The sequence below is a fragment of the Electrona antarctica genome (genome assembly GCF_951216825.1).
Source record: "Electrona antarctica genome assembly, chromosome: 20".
Lineage (NCBI taxonomy): Eukaryota > Metazoa > Chordata > Actinopteri > Myctophiformes > Myctophidae > Electrona > Electrona antarctica.
Genome location: NC_136801.1, coordinates 5,553,310 through 5,572,885, shown reverse-complemented (window position 1 = coordinate 5,572,885; position 19,576 = coordinate 5,553,310). Strand labels below are relative to the sequence as shown.

Sequence of the window (19,576 nt, the reverse complement as noted above, 5' to 3'; positions counted from 1 at the left end):
ATCGATCAAACTGAGCTCATTCTAATGTGTGCTGATACTCCTTTAGGACCGGTTCTGGAGGAAAACACGGTCCAAAAACTACAAGTATCACTGCAGAGGGGTCGATGCCAACAGGAACTGGAAAGTAAAGTGGTGTGGTGAGTTTGATTAAAAATGGTTTAGCCTACTTGATGGTATGAAAGTGAATGAAATAAATTGAAAAATACTGTCAGGGATATTGTTTCTTGCTCATCAATTTAAGGCTTTAATTAACTGCTTTTCTGTTTGTTTATTTTCTTAACCATTAAATTAACCCCTGGCACTCGCTCTCACATGAACAACAACATATAGGCTACACATACAAAAACACATCACACGCTACTTCTCTGCAATACATCCCTTGTTCTTATCCGTCTCCTGGGTCTAATCAATGACTGTAACCTGGATTTAAACGCCTGTGTGATGATGACAGTGACTGTTGGATTTGATCTAGGATGGGGGCGGTCTGTAAAATCATCATCGCTATGGGGGAGAAGGCCCTGAGGGAGTAGGGGAGATAGTAATGGCAGAAGCTACGACGGAAGAGGAGGAAGATGAGAGAGGGAGTAGGGGAGATAGTAATGGCAGAGGCTACGACAGCAGAGGAGGAAGATGAGAGAAAGAGAGATGATGAAAGACAGGGCAAAGTGAATGTGTTCACAGTAACATGGCCATTTTGCTGCATAAGGAGAAGAGACTGGAGCAGCACGGACATTTAGAGCCTTTTATTAGGTGCTAAGTATACAAAAACGTTTCATGACTCTGATGAAGACCACAAGGTCGAAACGTTAGTCGTTCTGTATACTTAGCACCTAATAAAAGGCTCTAAATGTCCGTGCTGCTCCAGTGTCCTCTCCTCCTCCTTCTGCAACATGTGTCCCTGTACCTGAAGCACCGGATCAGCCGTTTCAGGCTTGAGGCGCGTTGGTAGACTCCCTTTGTTCCTATGGCCATTTTGCTCTTTGCTCCCAGTAATACTGTACAGTATGTACAGTAACAGTATGTTGAAAGAGCAAAGTGGCAGTATATCACAGTAATCATTATGGATACGTTTAGATGATATTGTGATATGCCATTCATGTTTGCAAAGTTACACAGTAAACAATCAATTTATGCTCCCAGTAACTGCACGGTTCAGTTTTTTTGGTCAAACAAAACGGTTCTTCTAGCCTGACACTCTGTCTGCATTTTCATTTCGTCGCCAGGCCCAGAACATATTTTTTTGAATGGGCGTGGCTAGCGGTTCAGGGCTGGGGCCAGGCTACGGTTCTTCTGCAATTGAGTTAAATTTGCATACTAACTAGGGACGTCCCGATACACTTTTTTCGCTTCCGATCCGATCCCGATACCTCAATTTCTGTGTTAGCTGATACCGATACAGAATACCGATACCAGTGTCGTGATCTCATGTTGTGTTTATAGCTATATCTCGTGTTGTGTTTATAGCAGACTCGTCACTCAAACGTGCAGTTGCAGTTTGGGCAACTCCAAAGCAAACTCCACATGTCCCAACATTTGATTTACCTGCCATAGTGTCGACCCCTTACCCCTGTGTGGGATCTGTGGTTAGACTGGCATATTCGCCGATATGACCCGATATGACAAATAAGGGCCGATCCGATACTTGTCCCCATACCGATACAGTATCGGGACATCTCTAATACTAACAATCAGACAACAGAATTGTGTATTATTATGATATCGTCATCACCACGATACGATTCCACTGTGAGACAATAAAATACATTTGAATTGTCGCCCAGTCATACACCCCTCAAAAGATAAACTACCTTGCCGTTCACATCCTCTTGCATCGTAATACTTTCCCATAACCTGTTGTCTTCTGGAGACCATGAGGAACAGCTGTTCTCCAAGGACACCCCCTGGAGGAAGAAATTAAACACAGTCTGCAAAAGTATTCATTAAATATTGCTCAAACAAGAATGATTACAGAGCAGCACTGTGTAGTCACTAGTACAACACACAAAGGACGGGAAGCAACACATCTGTCAGTGATATGTATATGTGGAGCCCGGAGAAAATATTTTCACAAATGAAACCCATAAATATGTTATCTACAGAATGTGGCATCAGGAACCGTCCAACAGCATTTTACGACTACAGCTTATAATGAAACACTCGCTGTCTCTTGGCAATGGATCCATTTTGGATTTGCAAAGACATGCCCAGTCTAATCATCATTTTATGTTGTTCATATTGTTGACAATTAACCAATTTTGAGCGGGAACCCCTTTTGGTGTTAGCATTATGTTGTGCTTTAGCTATTGAAAAATAGCAGATCTACAAGCTCATAGCGCGCCACCGAGTGGCACGCTACGAGCTTGTAGGTCTGCTATTTTTGAAGAATCGAAGAACGACTGACATAGAAACATAGCTTTTTCAGAAAACTGTCAGGATGTAGAAGACATTTTTAGAATCTGATCTCAGGTCAAAATGGGTTCATATTGTTGACAATTAACTAAAGGTGTTGTCCACCAATGCCACCATGTGGTAATTGTTCTATTTATAGATAATTAGATATGGCTAACTCCTGGATGATTTTCATATCCAACATTCATCTCACCTAGTGGCTGGTTATTTCCTGTGTGAGCTAATCCTTTTAGTTTAGCTCAAGCCTGGTCTTGCCTGTGGGTTGCTGCTGCAATGTCTTATATTTCATGTTTGTTTTCAAATCTTCAAGGGCACAGACAATGATGTTGGCTGTTCTAAACAGAATATAATCTGTTAGGGATAGAAGGGGGTGGCGGCTGGTGAAGGATCTGTTAGGGATAGAAGGGGGTGGCAGTGTGGCTGGTGATGTTAGGGATAGAAGGGGGTGGCAGTGTGGCTGGTGATGTTAGGGATAGAAGGGGGTGGCAGTGTGGCTGGTGAAGCATCTATCTTCATGTTAGGGATAGAAGGGGGTGGCAGTGTGGCTGGTGAAGCATCTATCTTCATGTTAGGGATAGAAGGGGGTGGCAGTGTGGCTGGTGAAGCATCTATCTTCATGTTAGGGATAGAAGGGGGTGGCAGTGTGGCTGGTGAAGCATCTATCTTCATGTTAGGGATAGAAGGGGGTGGCAGTGTGGCTGGTGAAGCATCTATCTTCATGTTAGGGATAGAAGGGGGTGGCAGTGTGGCTGGTGAAGCATCTATCTTCATGTTAGGGATAGAAGGGGGTGGCAGTGTGGCTGGTGAAGCATCTATCTTCATGTTAGGGATAGAAGGGGGTGGCAGTGTGGCTGGTGAAGCATCTATCTTCAAAAGTCACCAAAATGTATTCAGAACAATGTATTGACATTGGGAAATGTAGATTGTAATCTTAAATTATACTTTGCCATTTGACCATGATGCTCACCGAAAATAAACAGATTATTGGTAAGCGTCACAGTTCTAAAACAAAATATAAATGAGATGAGAAGCTCAGTGGCCTTGAGGTTAGAGTGTCCGCCCTGAAACAGGGAGGTCGGGGTTCGATCCCCGGCCGGGTCATACCAAAGAAAAATGGGACCCAATGCCTCCCTGCTTGACACTCAGCATCAAAGGGTTGGATTGGGGGGTCAAATCTACTAATCAAATGATTCCCGAGTGCGGCACGGCTGCAGCTCACCGCTCCTTGGCTGCGGCTCACCGCTCCAAGAGATGGGGTCAAATGCGGAGAACAAATTTCACTTGCGCTAACGTGTGTGACAAATCGTACAACTTTATTTCCGACTTTGATCGTAGTTCATCTCTCTCCTCTCCTGCAGAGGAAGGTGCCTCTACTCATCCCTGTGATGACACCTACTGCGGGCCTTATGCGGAGTCTGAACCTGAAGTCAAGGCTGTCGCCAATTTCCTGCGGAAGCACAAGAAACGTGTTAAAGCCTACATATCCATCCATGCCTACGCCCAGATGCTGCTCTATCCGTACTCCTACAAGTACGCCACCATCCCTAATTTCAGTTGTGTGGTAAGGGATTTGTTATTACCAGATTTAATCATCCAATAAGTTAATAAGATAACAATTATATTAACCCATTTAGGCCTGACATCGAAATTTAAAAAAAATCTTCTAAATCATGACAATTTTCTGAAAGATTTGAGGCACATTTTAACGATTTTTCAAAAATAGCAGACCTACAAGCTCGTAGCGGTGGTGCGCTATGAGCTTGTAGATAGCTAGAACTTCAATGTCCTACTGAAAGATGATGTTTTCATAAGCAATCATCTGTCAAAGGTTGCACCTACAAATTACGGTACTAATAAGATAAGACAGTAACTAAATAACTAACTGACCATATGCTTTTCTTTGTGCAGGAATCAGCAGCTCATAATGCAGTGACAGCCCTGTACTCTGCCTATGGAGTGAGATATAGATACGGACCAGCCTCCACAACCCTCTGTAAATACAGTAATAGTTGATCATGCAGTGAATAAATATGAAAGGATTTACGATTTACATTTGCATAACAATCAAGGTTAACAATTTACGTATGTATTTTATCAGGGCTAGGCTTGTGCACTCATTGTGGTGAAAGTTGTGCCGATGATATGTGAGCCTAAGTAAATGCCTAAAATGTTAAATGTAATCTTCAATGCTATTACGAATGAAGTACATTCTGGGTTTCTTGTTTACAGTGATTTTGGTTGTGCATAATATTCATAAATGTGTATTCATCAAAATACAATAACAATTACTCACTTTAATTCCTTGTCTTTCTTACATCCTCCAGATGTGAGCTCGGGCAGCTCCATGGACTGGGCCTACAGGAACGGGATCCCGTATGCCTTTGCTTTCGAGCTGAGAGACACAGGATACTATGGCTTCCTCCTGCCCGAAGCGCTTATCAATCCAACCTGTACAGAGACCATGAGGGCCGTGAAGGCCATCGCTTCAGGCTTGCTGAAGAAGTGTGACGTTGACAGAGACAGATTCCCATATATTTGATGATCATACAGCAAGGTCACTGAAGCTCTCTACTCTGTCAGCTGCACTTATCTCGCTGGCTCTGTATTCTCCCAGATGTTCTCAGGGTAAGAATTAAAAAAGGACATGGCCTGGTGGAGTCTTTATTTAACCACATGACCCCCTAGCGTATCTATCTGGGTATTTTAAAAAAAATAAAAAAGGTGAACATTCAGTGAAAACAGTCAATCTACAAGCTCACAATGCATGATGTGTTGTGAGGTTACAGATTGACGATTTTGGATGAAGAGATTTGCTGAGGAGGGTAAAAAAGAGCCCTGGGGATCCTGGTCAGCAACGTATAAGTAGGGTTTAAGGTGTTACGGTTGTCCTTTTCAGGGGAGTATGACAAGAACGAACATCGGTTGGTGATGGTATGTTATTGTGCCAAAATGTTGCCAAGATCCTCAAAACGATCTCTTTGTGTATACATTGAATGGTACGGCCGCTAGAGAATGGGACAAAGTGCTTTTCTTTTTTAAATGGTGGCCATGATGGCCATGTAAGCACTTGAATGCAGGTTTAACCGATTTTATTTTGTCATGGTGTTGCAGCACCGTTCTATAAGGAATGATCTAAGATTTGATTCTCTTCCAAAAAGGTGCATTATGTTACCAAGGACCTTTTCAAAAGGTCTGACTAGCCATTTTCACAATTACTTTGAACTGCTCTCTTGCGTATTTGTTCAGATTTATTTTTAAACAGCTACAGTTTTTCTGCATAGCGGTGCCTTTTTTACTGCAACAATCTGATACTCTACAGTAGGGATTAACTTCAGTTGAAATGTTTTGGTGTGATTTCCCTTTGAGTCTGTCTGAATTGGGTCAATAATATATATTTTATACATAATTTTGTATAATAATTCAGGTATGAATCAATGAAAATGTAAAAGCAATGTTTACTTTTGATAGCCAATGTACAGGACTTTGTTTTGTTTTTAGTTTTTTACATATTTTAAATAAAAGTTGAATATTTCTGTTTCGCGTCACTGTTAACTCCTATAGCGCCATTGCCGAAGATTATTGTCAATTGAAGCCTAATTTTGATACCGACGCTTAACGCCATTGCCGAAGATTAATGGCAATTGCGCTTTTATAGCTCTGTTAGCACAGCACTGGATCGTCCATCTTAGATCGTCGTCGCCATAATAATCCATTCTATCCGTTTCTTTCAATCGCCTGCATCTCCTATTCCTTGTCCCAGATGGCATTTTGGTCAAAACAGCGTTTCTTTGACGGCACAGAGCCGGCGATGTGGAGCTATCCAGTGCACCGGCATAGATCGATCATGTAAACAAGGCCTGTCTCGGTTTCCGTCGAGACATGTAACCGAGATCTCCTGTACGTCTAGGGGGCGGTAAAGGGAGTGTATAAGGGTTCGCGTTAGGGGAGGCCTTATGGCCTAGGGATCTGTATTTCTTCTTAGGAGCTGGGGAGGGAATGGAGCTGGTCACGTTTGAGTCTAAAGCCCGTCTCTAGATACCTCCTTTCTTATAGTCTTAGTGATATACTAATTCTGCTCTCCGGCTCTGCTCGCCATACTATATAGAGTGACGTGACGTCATGGTCTGACATCACGCTGTCGACCGTTTCCGTGGCAACAAGCGTCGTAGGATAAGCTACTTCCGGTAGACTTGAACTGTGGCTTTTCAAAATAAGAGCTCAAATTTAAAAAAAATGCTGGCGTGAATTAGATCCTAATTTTTCAATAAATGCTAGCGGAGTAAAGAGTTAATTGTGACTAGAAAAACAAAATGATTTCAGCATTTCAAATCAACCAAGTTGAAAAACTTTATTGACCTAGAACCTGATTAGAATGCCAGATGATGTATCGTACAGAAAGTTGTACAGTCTCTTTTTGCAACATAGAAAACTTTACACTGCTGTACCATATACATTTTATGCTTTTCTACATCCATGAGCAGAAACGCGTCCCCCATCCATACACTTTTAAAGCACAGCTAACAGTATTCATTGTTCTCTATACATATAGCTTTTCCCCCAAAAAAACCAAAGAAAAACAAAAACGAAAAAAATGTAATATATTATTAACTTTTGATTTTGTACACAAGAGTGAAAACTAAAGATCAAACATGATACAGACCAGTGACTCAGAAGCAGCTCATGTCTGGGTGCTCACCTTCTTCCAGTTACAGTTATTCTCCTGCCTCCCTGCGTTAAAAAGCTTAAGAACATATAAAATGGAATAATTTAACCCTTCAACTTTTCAAGCTTTTTCTCATTCAATTGCAAGTCTTATACGCAGGATAATCCTCGGGAGATGGTACAGTCAAATAAATTAATCAACAAAACGTAAAATCTCCAGTGCATTCAATAAAGAGATCAAGTGTGGCGAGAATCCAGAGAAAAGAGAAAAAAAACATTGAACAAAAATAAATGAAATCTAGTGTTATAAGATTATATTACAAAGCGGCAGATCTGTACAACTAGTTTCATCCAAGAGGCTAATCGATGCTAAAGTTAGCCATCAGCGGTGCAGACGACAGAGATCGGTATTATCATTGCTTGACCTGGCGCCACATTGTCATGGTTTTACTGAATGTCATTTTGCATGATGTTGAAACCATTCATTCCTTACTTGATTTTTGTTTAATATACAGTAAGAAGCACACCTTTGTTTATTTAGTTTTGAATATATTTCGGTCCTTCTGAGAAAATCAGAGACATTGGATAAAATCGTCAGTATTGTTGCGTATTCAGTAGTCAGCAAGATCCAGTTGAAGAGTCACTTCTCCGTAATTCAAGGCATCACTTTTCCCTTCAGGGATATGGTGTATGCGTGTTTGTGTATGTGCAAGTGCATACATGTGTGTGTGGTAGAAGGGTGGGGGGGGGGGGGGGGGGGGGGAGCAGGCTGTTCACTGACCAGCAATAAAAGTCAAGAGCACTGATCAAGTGTACTGATCAGCGTGGACTCTGAGGCGATACAGGCCCACAGCAGGGTGTGTGGGAGCCATCAGTGAGCCTCATTCCCCTATTCCCCGAGCCAGCCTCTTCCCCTAATTCTGCGGCCGGCGGCTGTGACTCCTCCGCGTGCGGCGGAGAGAGAGGCTGTGGCTCGGCCGCCGGGGGCGGCCGCGAGATCTGGAACACGACGCCGATGCGCAGGTAGAATTTCCTCAGGACGGCGCGGAGCTCGGGGATCAGGTCGAACTGCATGATCTCACACAGCAGAGGGTAGTACCGGGACGCGTGGGCCTTGAACTGAAGACGCACACAGAGAAACATGGCTGCTTGTTAAACTAGGCCACTTGTTGAGCTTTTGGGGGGGTGCATACTTAGTTTAGACTTGTCATTGGTTAGACATGGGTTAAGGTTAGGTTTAGGTGTGCTGCCCCGTGCGAGGTTAGGGTTAGGGTGAGGGTTTTAGATAGGTTGTAGTTGTAGGACTAATGACTGACTGGTCTAACCAATGACTAGTCTAAACCAAAAACTGTCTAAACTAAGTACTGCACCCCGTTTGGGCACTTGGCAAAGACATCTTTACAAGTGGATCATGAGTATATTGTGGCTGTTGTGTGCAGAAACCACTTTTTTCTTTTTACATGTGCAAAATAAGCATGCCAGGTTGAAAGGGGTTAAGTCTGTGTGGGTTTTTACAGATATTTAACCTGTGAAAAGTATTAAGAGCTTGTGAATAAATAACTACATTGGCATGGAAAACTGTTTTTTCCCCCGCCCATTTTCTTAAAAATATAGGGTTTTGGAAATACAGTACACGTTTTCCACCAGACAGCAATGATACTGTATACACAGTATAGATGCTATGATGCTGAATGTTCTGAAACGCTTCACAGTAGTGTGTGTGTGCTGTATAGACTCCTTAGGCTCACTCACACCTATCAATCTAGCATACAACATTGTTGGATGCTAGATGTAAATAAAGGGTAAGTGTCATGGCCGCCCCAAAGCATTTCCAATGGAAGTCACATGGTTTGACACAACATTTTTGTGGTACGGCTTTCGGCTGTGTTTCGACTGCCCCCCCTCCCCCTCATACAACAAAACTGTTGTGTCAAACCATGTGACTCCCATTGCGAGCTTGCATCAGTAAACAAGTCTCATGAATCAGCTATACAACAATCTGTTGTGCACGTGTGAGTCAGGCCTTACTCTTTCGTCGCTGATCTTCAGCACCTTGGTGAGGAAGAGGAGCAGCAGGTTGGTCCAGGCCTCTCTGTGGCTCTCTGAGGTCAGAGCCAGGAAGTACGCAACAGCCTCACTGCACACACTAGCGAACACACACGAACACACACACACACACGAGAGAGATGTCAACTGTAATTTGACAATAACTGTAATTCAATATATTTCCACAGATCTACAAGCTCACAACGCAACACAATACATGATTGCAAAGTGATGTGTTGTGAGCTTGCTTGATGGGGAACTGCCCATAGATCCGAAGTCCCGTTAGTTCGAACATGCATTAAGGTTGGCGAACATGCACTGCTCCCGTGCTTGCGGTTATGTTTATAGTAAGAGAAATCTATGCAAATCTGGGAACTAAATCGTTACCAAGAAATTTCTTCACCAATGTGTTTCTAAAGGTGTCTAATGTACTAAAAGTTTGAAATTCAACTCCCGTGGGAAATTGAGTTATTAGCATAATATCCTATATAAAGGCAAAAAAGTCCAAATTTCATCATTCTTTAAGTAACATGTGACATATGAAAAACACTCCTTGGGAGGAAAACGGCCACACAAACATGATGAGGTCAGCACATTTGGTCAAGTGGATATGGCCTAATTTAGCCCAAGGAGTGTTTTTTGTGCAAAACTAATGCTTGGAATGGATTCAGAATCATGCAATCACCCTAGTTTCATATGTCACATGCTACTTAAAGAATGATGAAATTTGGACTTTTTTGCCTTCTATAGGATGTTATGGGCATATTATGCATATTATGCTAATAACTCAATTTCCCACGGGAGTTGAATTTCAAACTTTTAGTACATGTTATTAGACACCTTTAGAAACACATTGGTGAAGAAATTTCTTGGTAACGATTTAGTTCCCAGATTTGTCAAATACCTGATAAAATGACCTTACTATTAGGTTAGGGTTGGAGATAGGGATAGTAATTTCGGAACAATGAACCTTCTGACTAATGACAAGGCACCGCTTGATGTGCCATTTCCACTATTTATTTATTTTTGCCTATGACATGCCTACATTACCGGTATACAATTATACAAATTCTGCTAGTATATTTGATGTTGCCTGTGGCATGCCTAAAATTAGGGACACGACTCAAGTGCTTAATTTGAAACTAAAAGCACAACAGGTTGTTAATACTAGGACGGTGATGCACACTTGCCTGCCTCGACAAAAGTTTGAAAGCGTCCAGAAGGGAGCCTAACGAAGATCATCCTGCTTCATTAATGACTAATTACAGCACCAGATTGCGAGGGTAGAATGGCAGGACGTAGATTAGACATTAGGCGACATGGCCCAAGCCTATGAGGAGATCTGACGCAACCTTTGACCGGGACCTCTGCCCCTGCAGCAAGTGACCCTCGGGCCACAAACACCATCTGCTAATCATTCATCCCTTCCTCCTCTTCCCAGCTGCATTCCCCATGGCCTGATCGCCTCCCAAATCTACTTGGAAAATAACATTTGACTGGGAACCCATATGCAAAACAAAGGGAAAACAGTGCCCTCTTTTGTGAGTCAACAGTCTGTCTCGAGAGTGAGAGACTACATTACTTTATACTTTTACTCCACTACAATTAATTGACAGCTTCATACACTAGTTACTTTGTAGATTTAGAGATGATTATTATAATACTGTACATTAACCAATAAGGCCCATTTTGTACTCTGTCTAGCTATGTCTAGCCAAAGTATTATGGCCTGGACGTGGCAATTAGGCTCAATGTGGTATTGCTACTTTACGCAAGTAAAACAACATCTTCTTCCAGCACAGTGTTTTGTTTCATGAGTGTTCTTAACAGTACATCAGGGGAAGCTAGAGGTCAAGGCAGCTGTGGTGTGTGTGTGTGTGTGTGTGTGTCAGACACAAAGAAACATACATTGAGAACAGCGAAAAGTGAGCGAGAGCGTTGAGAACACAAGCAGTCAAGATGGCGCACAGGCACGATAGTGTGTCGCCTGTATAATTGCAACCCCCCACCAACAGGACCCACCAACGAAAGAACATTGGATGGACATTACTGAGGATCTGTATGTTATGGAAAAACTAACATTCATACTTATACTACAAGAGGATAAGTTCTATAAAAAGTGGGAAAAGTGGGATCTTTTCTTCTCAGCCTAGCGATAATGCAAGAGGATTTCAATGAATGTATCTTGTTTTTGTTTTTTTGTTTTGTCTTTTCATCAATAAAAATTAAGTGAAAAAATAATAATAATTGCAACCCCCCCCCCCCCCCCCCCCCCCTACGGTTCAATTCCTGCCTGTGACGTCCGTTGCGTGTCATTCCTCCCCTCTGCCCTGAGATTCCTGCCTCACTACTACTACACTCCTAAATGTAAAATAAATAACGTGACACATGGGCGAGGTCGGAGCACACGTCGTCCATTGCTGAGACAAGTATAGACATGTCACAATAATTGTTAATTGCAATTATTTGTGTGATAATGTCATGTTTCGTGGCGGCCCTAGAGACAACAAAGACAAGGTAGACACTTTCTTTATAAGATACTAGTAAAGTATTACGGTTCAGGGCGATCAGTTAAATAGGGAAGTAATAATTATTAGTTCGCCATTAAAATTAAACTACGTTCTGCCGATCATACACAGTCGATGACTGGCGGCCACGCTACACCAGGCTTTTCTCACGCGTTTTCTCCCGCGCGTGCGTTTCATTTAGGTCCAGTCCTATTTTAAAAAACGCGCGAGAAAAGCCTGGTGTAGCTTGGCCGTTAACAGCCGACTACTCACACTTCAGGGCTGATTTATAAATCGTTTCACCCTGACCACTAGCAGCAATGTGATACATTTCCACATTAGTACTGAATTCTCTACCTTATCGACGAAATCGATAACCTGCGTTCCTCACATTTAAAGCCTCTGATTCAGACTACTGACAGCCGTATGAACTCATACTCATCATACCGATTTATGTGACAGTCTGCTATGCGTGACTGTCACATCGTAAAATTATGGCTTTTGCTCAGGGTAGCTGACCCTTTAAGTACAGTAGTACTCCCAGTAAACGCACTCAGTTACTGTGCACCACAGATGATGATTCAGTGACTGTCAGACGACGCAGAGAGCCTCGTTAGTGTGATGAAAATGAGATGAGCAACACTAGAGAGCAGCCGTTCGTCTCGTAAAGGGAGCGTGTATTGCTTGGCCTGCTAAATGGTCCTAAATGTGTTTTTCCTTCTTCGATGACACACAACATCACAACTATCTTTTCGATGTAATCATTTCTGTGGGAAGAAAGGTTATGTGCAGATTGTGAGCGTTAAAAACAGGTACACTTCAGCAGCAGAGAGGGCGCTGTTCTCACGTTCCACATGCGGCTTTGAAGCAGGAACACAATGAGTGAACAGTATATGCGTTTGGTCGGCAGGAGGACATCATATTGGTGTCGGGTGGAAACCTTCCATATCATTCATTTTGTTTTGGCATGAATTAATGCCCTGCTTTGTCGTAGACCAGCGTCACACAAAAGTAGCCAAAAGTATTGATCTGCAAGCACACAACGTGTCTAGTGAGCTAGTAGATCTGCTACTTTTGAAAATGTTTGAAAGTGATAGTGAAAGAAGTATTTAAGTAGGTCTGCTGGGTTTTATTGTTGAACCAATGAGTATAACAAGTGGGTGAATAATAATTCTAACTCAGGTTCTTTTTCTTTTTAAAAATATACTCAAAAGGTTTTGGTTTCCACCCGACAGGATAGTGGCGATAAGAGATAATGTAAAGTTAGTTTGACTACTTACTTGAGCAGTCGCCTCTGGATCTCCTCCCAGGCGTCCTGCCGGCTGTTGTCTGTGTACATGCGGAACAGGATGCGCAGGCCACACGCCAGGCTGCTGGTCTCCTGCTTCAGTAGGTTGGGCTTGGATTTCCCTTTGAAACCTTGAGAACAGGTGCATTGTATATTTGTATGTAGTCCAAAGTGCTATACAACATACATTAAAATGCACTTTAAACAGTCACATAAAGAGCAGAGTAATAATAATAATGAATTGCATTGTTATAGCGCTTTTCCAAGTGCTCAAAGCGCTTTACAATGGTTCATTCATTCATACATTGGGAGGTGAAGCGGCGAACAGTCGACGCCAGCGTCCTCACTTCCCACATTCACACACCAATGGTGGCGAGCTAACACCGACCGACTCATTGGACTCATTGGAGGACACTTCGACATGTGGACAGGAGGTGCCAGGATTCGAACCGCCGACCCAGGGATCATTGGACGTCCTGCTCTACGCCACACGTGCACGCGCGCACACACACACACACAGGAAAGAAGCACCATGCTTGCCGGCAATTTTAGCCAGTTTGTAGGACGGGTGTACTGTATGTATATCCATCTTCTATACCTTCTGGCAACAGAAGACCCAGAAATGATGAAGCACCGAGAGCCCCTGCTAGCTCTCCTCAGTCACAACACAGCTGACCATGAAAGCAAGGTAGCCAGTCATCCACCCATTTTGTCAGTGAATCTATCAATCAATCACCTACCCCCAGGGGTAGGTGATTGAGGTTTTTGATTATTTTCTTATTTTCTTTTAAGATTTGATTTTGGGCTTTTATGCCTTTATTTATAGGATAGTAAGCCGACAGTTAATGGGGGGAGTGACATGCAGCAAAGGTCGTCGGGATCGGGATCCGAACCCGCCAGCAGCCTGGGCCATCGATTATTTTCTTAGCGATTATTCTATCGATTTACTTTTTTTAGATTAATCGATAATTATCACGGTTTTTATTTATTTATCGTGAATCAATGAATGCATTTCTGTTGCACCTCTCTCTACGTACCTGCTTTCCACAGCAAGGTCCTCTGCTCATTGTGGGAGTTGAAGGCCTTGGCAAAGTGGTGCGACTCTAGCAGACAGTCCAGCAGCTTGAAGAGCTGCTCTGAGGTCAGGTAGCGATACATGCCCTGGTCCTGGGTGTCCACGGGGACGTCGGCTGCATACAGGGGGTCCCGCTACAGAAGGAACAGGGTTTTACTAAAGCATACAGGGGATCCCGCTACAGAAGGAACGGGTTTTTACTAAAGCACAGTGATGCTCAACCGCTTGATATGCATTAGGCCCACAGACAACCATTTTTGAGGGGCGCTTGCCCCTCCTATGCACAGCTTTGTGTGTTTGTAGCACGGAATATGTTTGTAGCACGGAATGATACACAGATACAATTCTACAGCATTTTATTCTGCGGTGTTATTAATTCTATTAATAAGGCTGTTACAGTTTATTAATTCTATTAACACAATCAGTGCCGGAAGTCCTTCAAAATAGGAGCTCTGGGGTGCCGGAACAACATGGCCGCTTTTACTCGGAAACCCATGACCCGGAAACAATCCACTAAAAAAAGTTTACTTTACATAGCTAGCTTACATTGCGATCGTTTTAATTTATACGATATATGATCCAAAAAGCGTTCATATTTTGCGGGAGAGACGGATGAGGAGCAGAAATGAAGCGCCAGTATATCGATCCGTTCAACACCACGGAGAGCGCCCTGGATTAGGAGAGATGAGTCATTCTTTCCGCCGCGCTAACGGCTAAATCAATGGTAAGCTAACAATTGCCTAGAGCGTAGCATACGGTAGCCGAAAGGCGAACTGACAAATAAAAAAAAGGAAGAAATTCTGAATATTCTTATCTCGCCCCGTATCATTGAGGATGCGCTAGGACGTCCTCAGACGTCCTATGTACGCGTCGATTGGGACCCCTAGGACGTGTGGGGACGTCCTATGTACGGAAACGTTTAATAACACCCAATATACCAAAGTAGTGATAAGTGTAGTGTTTACCCGGGCAGCCGCGAGGTTCTCTGCATCTTCCTTCTTACTGGTGGCCGGGAAGAAGACGATGTCGTCTATGGTCTGGATCAGCTCCAGCTGCACCACGCACTTTATCAACATCGCCGAGAACAAACGCTGCTCCGCGACTTCTGTGAAATGTGCCCACAACACAAACTGAGCATAATATAACAAAGAAAGGACATGCAAAAAATAAGACTTAATGTAGGCTTAAAGCTGCTATAAGCAATAATATGTCAAAATTGTAATAACCTTTTTATTTTTAAGTCTCTGTGACACATCTAGGGGCCGCAATCTGCATTCAAAGATTTTCCTAGAAGCTTTGTCATTGGTCGATTTGCTTGTCTGCTTCCTGATTGGTTAGTCACTGCGACCGTTTTTTTCCCGACCAATCTAGGAACATCTTTGAATGCAGATTGTGGCCCCTAGATGTGTCACAGAGACTAAATTCTTTTTGGGAGCGTTCTACCCATTGCTGGCTGTCTGAATACCAAAAAAATAAAAAACATTCATATTTTGACATATTATTGCGTATAGCAGCTTTAATGTATGCTTCGGCAACAAGGTGTCGGCAACAAGAACGTATTCAGTTGAGAATTCCTTATTTCAGTTTCACTTCACAAGACACTTTGTTGCCGAAGCAAAACTTGCGCATCAAGTATTGAGTCGAGAGAGGAACTGACTTGTGGGGGTCCTGTTTCTGGGGCCGTCCTCGTACATGCCTATAGAACTATACTGGCTCGGTCGGCGGCTCTCTGTGGCAGACCGGTCTGCACTGCAGATGGACTGCTGGTCCTCGGAGCGGGACTGGATGTCCACGGATTTCTGGGAAATGGAGTCCTGACAGTGGCAAAGACAGCGGACGGGTACATCCTTAGTCTACTCTGTACCGGTATAATCCAGTAGTCCAGAAAGTATGGACTACTGGACAAAGAGAATATTCATTATGCAAACAGCAAAAATCTTCCTTACCAGCTGTTTGTCTGATAGATCTATATGCTCTCCGTCAGCTCCAACCGGCCTCCATGTTAACAGCCTGAGAAATGGAGCAAAGGTCATTCAACATCAAGGAGTCAAATATTTTAGCATTGTGTAAATGTACCAAGATTAAACATCAGGGAGAGACATTCCTTCTACTTCAACAACTACGGCTGTGGTTTGCGTTGGTAATCGGGCCGGAACGGAAGGCCAAGCTCTTACACGCTCACAAAGCAGGTGCACGTCTACTGTAGACATCTGAATCTTATTATTTTTTAACTTTGTTTTATTTCAAAAATAATTCTTTCCACCAAATAATGAATAAATGAACAAAAATCAAACATAATTATGAATCCCAGAAAACAAAAGCAAAAACAAAAACCATAACAAAAACACACAGACACAAAGGTAAACAGAAAAACAGCTTGACATAACTACAACAGTACAGCATTTTTCAAGTTGAGTGCAAGGCAAGGCAGGAAAAGAGCAGGACATCTGAATCTCATGAGGCGGCAGGCAGGCAGGCTTACGTGTGCGGGATGGTGGTCTTGAAGATGTCGAGCATACAGTTACACGTTTTGTCCCAGGTCTCCGGGCTGAACTTCTCCCCATTGAGGATGACCACATTTTCTAGACAGTTGGTTCCGGACCGAGCTAGCTGTTCATTATCTATAAATGGAGGAGGTGGTGGAGGAGGGGAGAAAGGTAGTGAAAAATGAGGGACTGGTTCAATGGATTGTGGCCACGAGTCCTATGGCTTTGGACAATTCAATGAGACCCACACCTCATAAATGGCTGAGGATAAAACATGACGTATACAAGTCTACAACCTCAAGACGCATCTAATCATGCTGCGACAGGTTGTGAACTTGTAGATCAGTCATTTTTGGTGTGAGACACTGGTGTGGAGCTAAATGTCTTAACCCATTTAGGCCTGACGTCGAAATTAAAAAAAAATCTTCTAAATTCGGACGGTTTTCTGAAATACCTCATGTTTCTGTATCAGTGGTGGTCAATATTTCATGTCAAGGACCCCAAAATGATATGTAATATGCCCCCCATCTGAAAATATGTTGTTCCAGGGACCCCCCCATAAGCAAATATTTGAGTTAAAAACATTCGCTCTGAAAGAATACATTCAAAGATTTGCGCCACATTTTCGTGATTTTTCTGATATTATATCTGCTATTTTAAGTATAACATAATATTTAAAACACCTAAAGGGGTTCCCGTCTAGAATGGATTAAACACCAATGTGAGACAAAGCCGGATTCATCACAAGTTGGGCTCACCTTGTTGCACACACCAGTACAGCTGGGACAGGATATCGTCGAAGAGAACGTCATTGAGCGACTCAAAGTACTGCGTGAAGACGTCACAGATGGCATACAGTGCATGGTTACAGGTGGTGGTCATCCACTCTGCTTTCTAAGGGAACGACATACAGTGCATGGTTACAGGTGGTGGTCATCCACTCTGCTTTCTAAGGGAACATACAGTGCATGGTTACAGGTGGTGGTCATCCACTCTGCTTTCTAAGGGAACGACATACAGTGCATGGTTACAGGTGGTGGTCATCCACTCTGCTTTCTAAGGGAACAACATACAGTGCATGGTTACAGGTGGTGGTCGTCCACTCTGCTTTCTAAGGGGACATACAGTGCATGGTTACAGGTGGTGGTCGTCCACTCTGCTTTCTAAGGGAACGACATACAGTGCATGGTTACAGGTGGTGGTCGTCCACTCTGCTTTCTAAGGGGACATACAGTGCATGGTTACAGGTGGTGGTCGTCCACTCTGCTTTCTAAGGGGACATACAGTGCATGGTTACAGGTGGTGGTCGTCCACTCTGCTTTCTAAGGGAACGAGATACAGTGCATGGTTACAGGTGGTGGTCGTCCACTCTGCTTTCTAAGGGAACATACAGTGCATGGTTACAGGTGGTGGTCGTCCACTCTGCTTTCTAAGGGGACATACAGTGCATGGTTACAGGTGGTGGTCGTCCACTCTGCTTTCTAAGGGAACAACATACAGTGCATGGTTACAGGTGGTGGTCGTCCACTCTGCTTTCTAAGGGAACAACATACAGTGCATGGTTACAGGGGGTGGTCGTCCACTCTGCTTTCTAAGGGAACAACATACAGTGCATGGTTACAGGTGGTGGTCGTCCACTCTGCTTTCTAAGGGAACGACATACAGTGCATGGTTACAGGTGGTGGTCGTCCACTCTGCTTTCTAAGGGGACATACAGTGCATGGTTACAGGTGGTGGTCATCCACTCTGCTTTCTAAGGGAACGACATACAGTGCATGGTTACAGGTGGTGGTCGTCCACTCTGCTTTCTAAGGGAACGACATACAGTGCATGGTTACAGGTGGTGGTCGTCCACTCTGCTTTCTAAGGGAACGACATACAGTGCATGGTTACAGGTGGTGGTCGTCCACTCTGCTTTCTAAGGGAACGACATACAGTGCATGGTTACAGGTGGTGGTCGTCCACTCTGCTTTCTAAGGGAACGACATACAGTGCATGGTTACAGGTGGTGGTCGTCCACTCTGCTTTCTAAGGGAACATACAGTGCATGGTTACAGGTGGTGGTCGTCCACTCTGCTTTCTAAGGGAACGACATACAGTGCATGGTTACAGGTGGTGGTCATCCACTCTGCTTTCTAAGGGAACAACATACAGTGCATGGTTACAGGTGGTGGTCGTCCACTCTGCTTTCTAAGGGAACATACAGTGCATGGTTACAGGTGGTGGTCGTCCACTCTGCTTTCTAAGGGAACAACATACAGTGCATGGTTACAGGTGGTGGTCGTCCACTCTGCTTTCTAAAGGGAACGACATACAGTGCATGGTTACAGGGGGTGGTCGTCCACTCTGCTTTCTAAAGGGAACGACATACAGTGCATGGTTACAGGTGGTGGTCGTCCACTCTGCTTTCTAAGGGAACATCATACAGTGCATGGTTACAGGTGGTGGTCGTCCACTCTGCTTTCTAAGGGAACGACATACAGTGCATGGTTACAGGTGGTGGTCGTCCACTCTGCTTTCTAAGGGAACGACATACAGTGCATGGTTACAGGTGGTGGTCGTCCACTCTGCTTTCTAAAGGGAACGACACGGCACAGCACACAATGAGTGTGACACCAGGTACCACCAGACAGTGGCCTTGTGGTTAGAGTGTCCGCCCCGAAACTGGGAGGTCGGGGTTCGATCCCCGGCCAGGTCATACCAAAGACTGTAAAAATGGGACCCAATGCCTCCCTGCTTGGCACTCGGCATCAATGGGTTGGATTGGGGGTCAAATCAACTAATGATTCCCGAGCGCGGCGCACGCTGCGGCTCACCGTTCCAAGAGATCAAATGCGGAGAACAAATTTCACTGCGGTAACGTCTGTGACTAATCGTACGACTTTGACTTCAGTTGTAAACCAGTCAGTGAGATTCTGTGTTGTACCTCAGTTTGTTGCTCAGGCAGCTTCATGTTGTCAAAGATTCTGAAGACGATTCTGAACAGATCCTGCCACCAGTGCTTCTCAAAGGTGTGGCCGTAGGTCTTCATGACCTCGAACATCACAGTCAGACCCCTGGTATAAGGACGCACACACACACATGCTTTTCCTTTAACATCACA

The 19,576-nt window shown here is 43.8% G+C and overlaps 2 protein-coding genes across 2 annotated transcripts in view; one reads left to right on the top strand and one right to left on the bottom strand.

The window, feature by feature from the left end:
* The window catches only part of cpa6 (carboxypeptidase A6), a 32,640-nt gene extending 27,151 nt beyond the window's left edge, over positions 1-5,489 (top strand). Inside the window, exons 9-12 of the mRNA XM_079489565.1 lie at positions 47-137; positions 3,768-3,970; positions 4,318-4,402; positions 4,734-5,489. Of these exons, the coding sequence (XP_079345691.1) occupies positions 47-137; positions 3,768-3,970; positions 4,318-4,402; positions 4,734-4,948 (594 nt within the window). The 3' untranslated portion in view covers positions 4,949-5,489. The remainder of the gene's footprint in view (positions 1-46; positions 138-3,767; positions 3,971-4,317; positions 4,403-4,733) is intronic.
* Positions 5,490-6,742: 1,253 nt separating this feature from the next.
* Positions 6,743-19,576, bottom strand: part of arfgef1 (ADP-ribosylation factor guanine nucleotide-exchange factor 1 (brefeldin A-inhibited)) — a 91,260-nt gene continuing 78,426 nt past the window's right edge. The window contains exons 29-38 of the mRNA XM_079489294.1: positions 19,400-19,529; positions 17,232-17,367; positions 16,470-16,608; positions 15,934-15,997; positions 15,645-15,801; positions 14,953-15,092; positions 13,950-14,121; positions 12,905-13,043; positions 9,100-9,217; positions 6,743-8,190 (exon numbers count right to left, since the gene is read on the bottom strand). Of these exons, the coding sequence (XP_079345420.1) occupies positions 7,891-8,190; positions 9,100-9,217; positions 12,905-13,043; positions 13,950-14,121; positions 14,953-15,092; positions 15,645-15,801; positions 15,934-15,997; positions 16,470-16,608; positions 17,232-17,367; positions 19,400-19,529 (1,495 nt within the window). The 3' untranslated portion in view covers positions 6,743-7,890. The remainder of the gene's footprint in view (positions 8,191-9,099; positions 9,218-12,904; positions 13,044-13,949; positions 14,122-14,952; positions 15,093-15,644; positions 15,802-15,933; positions 15,998-16,469; positions 16,609-17,231; positions 17,368-19,399; positions 19,530-19,576) is intronic.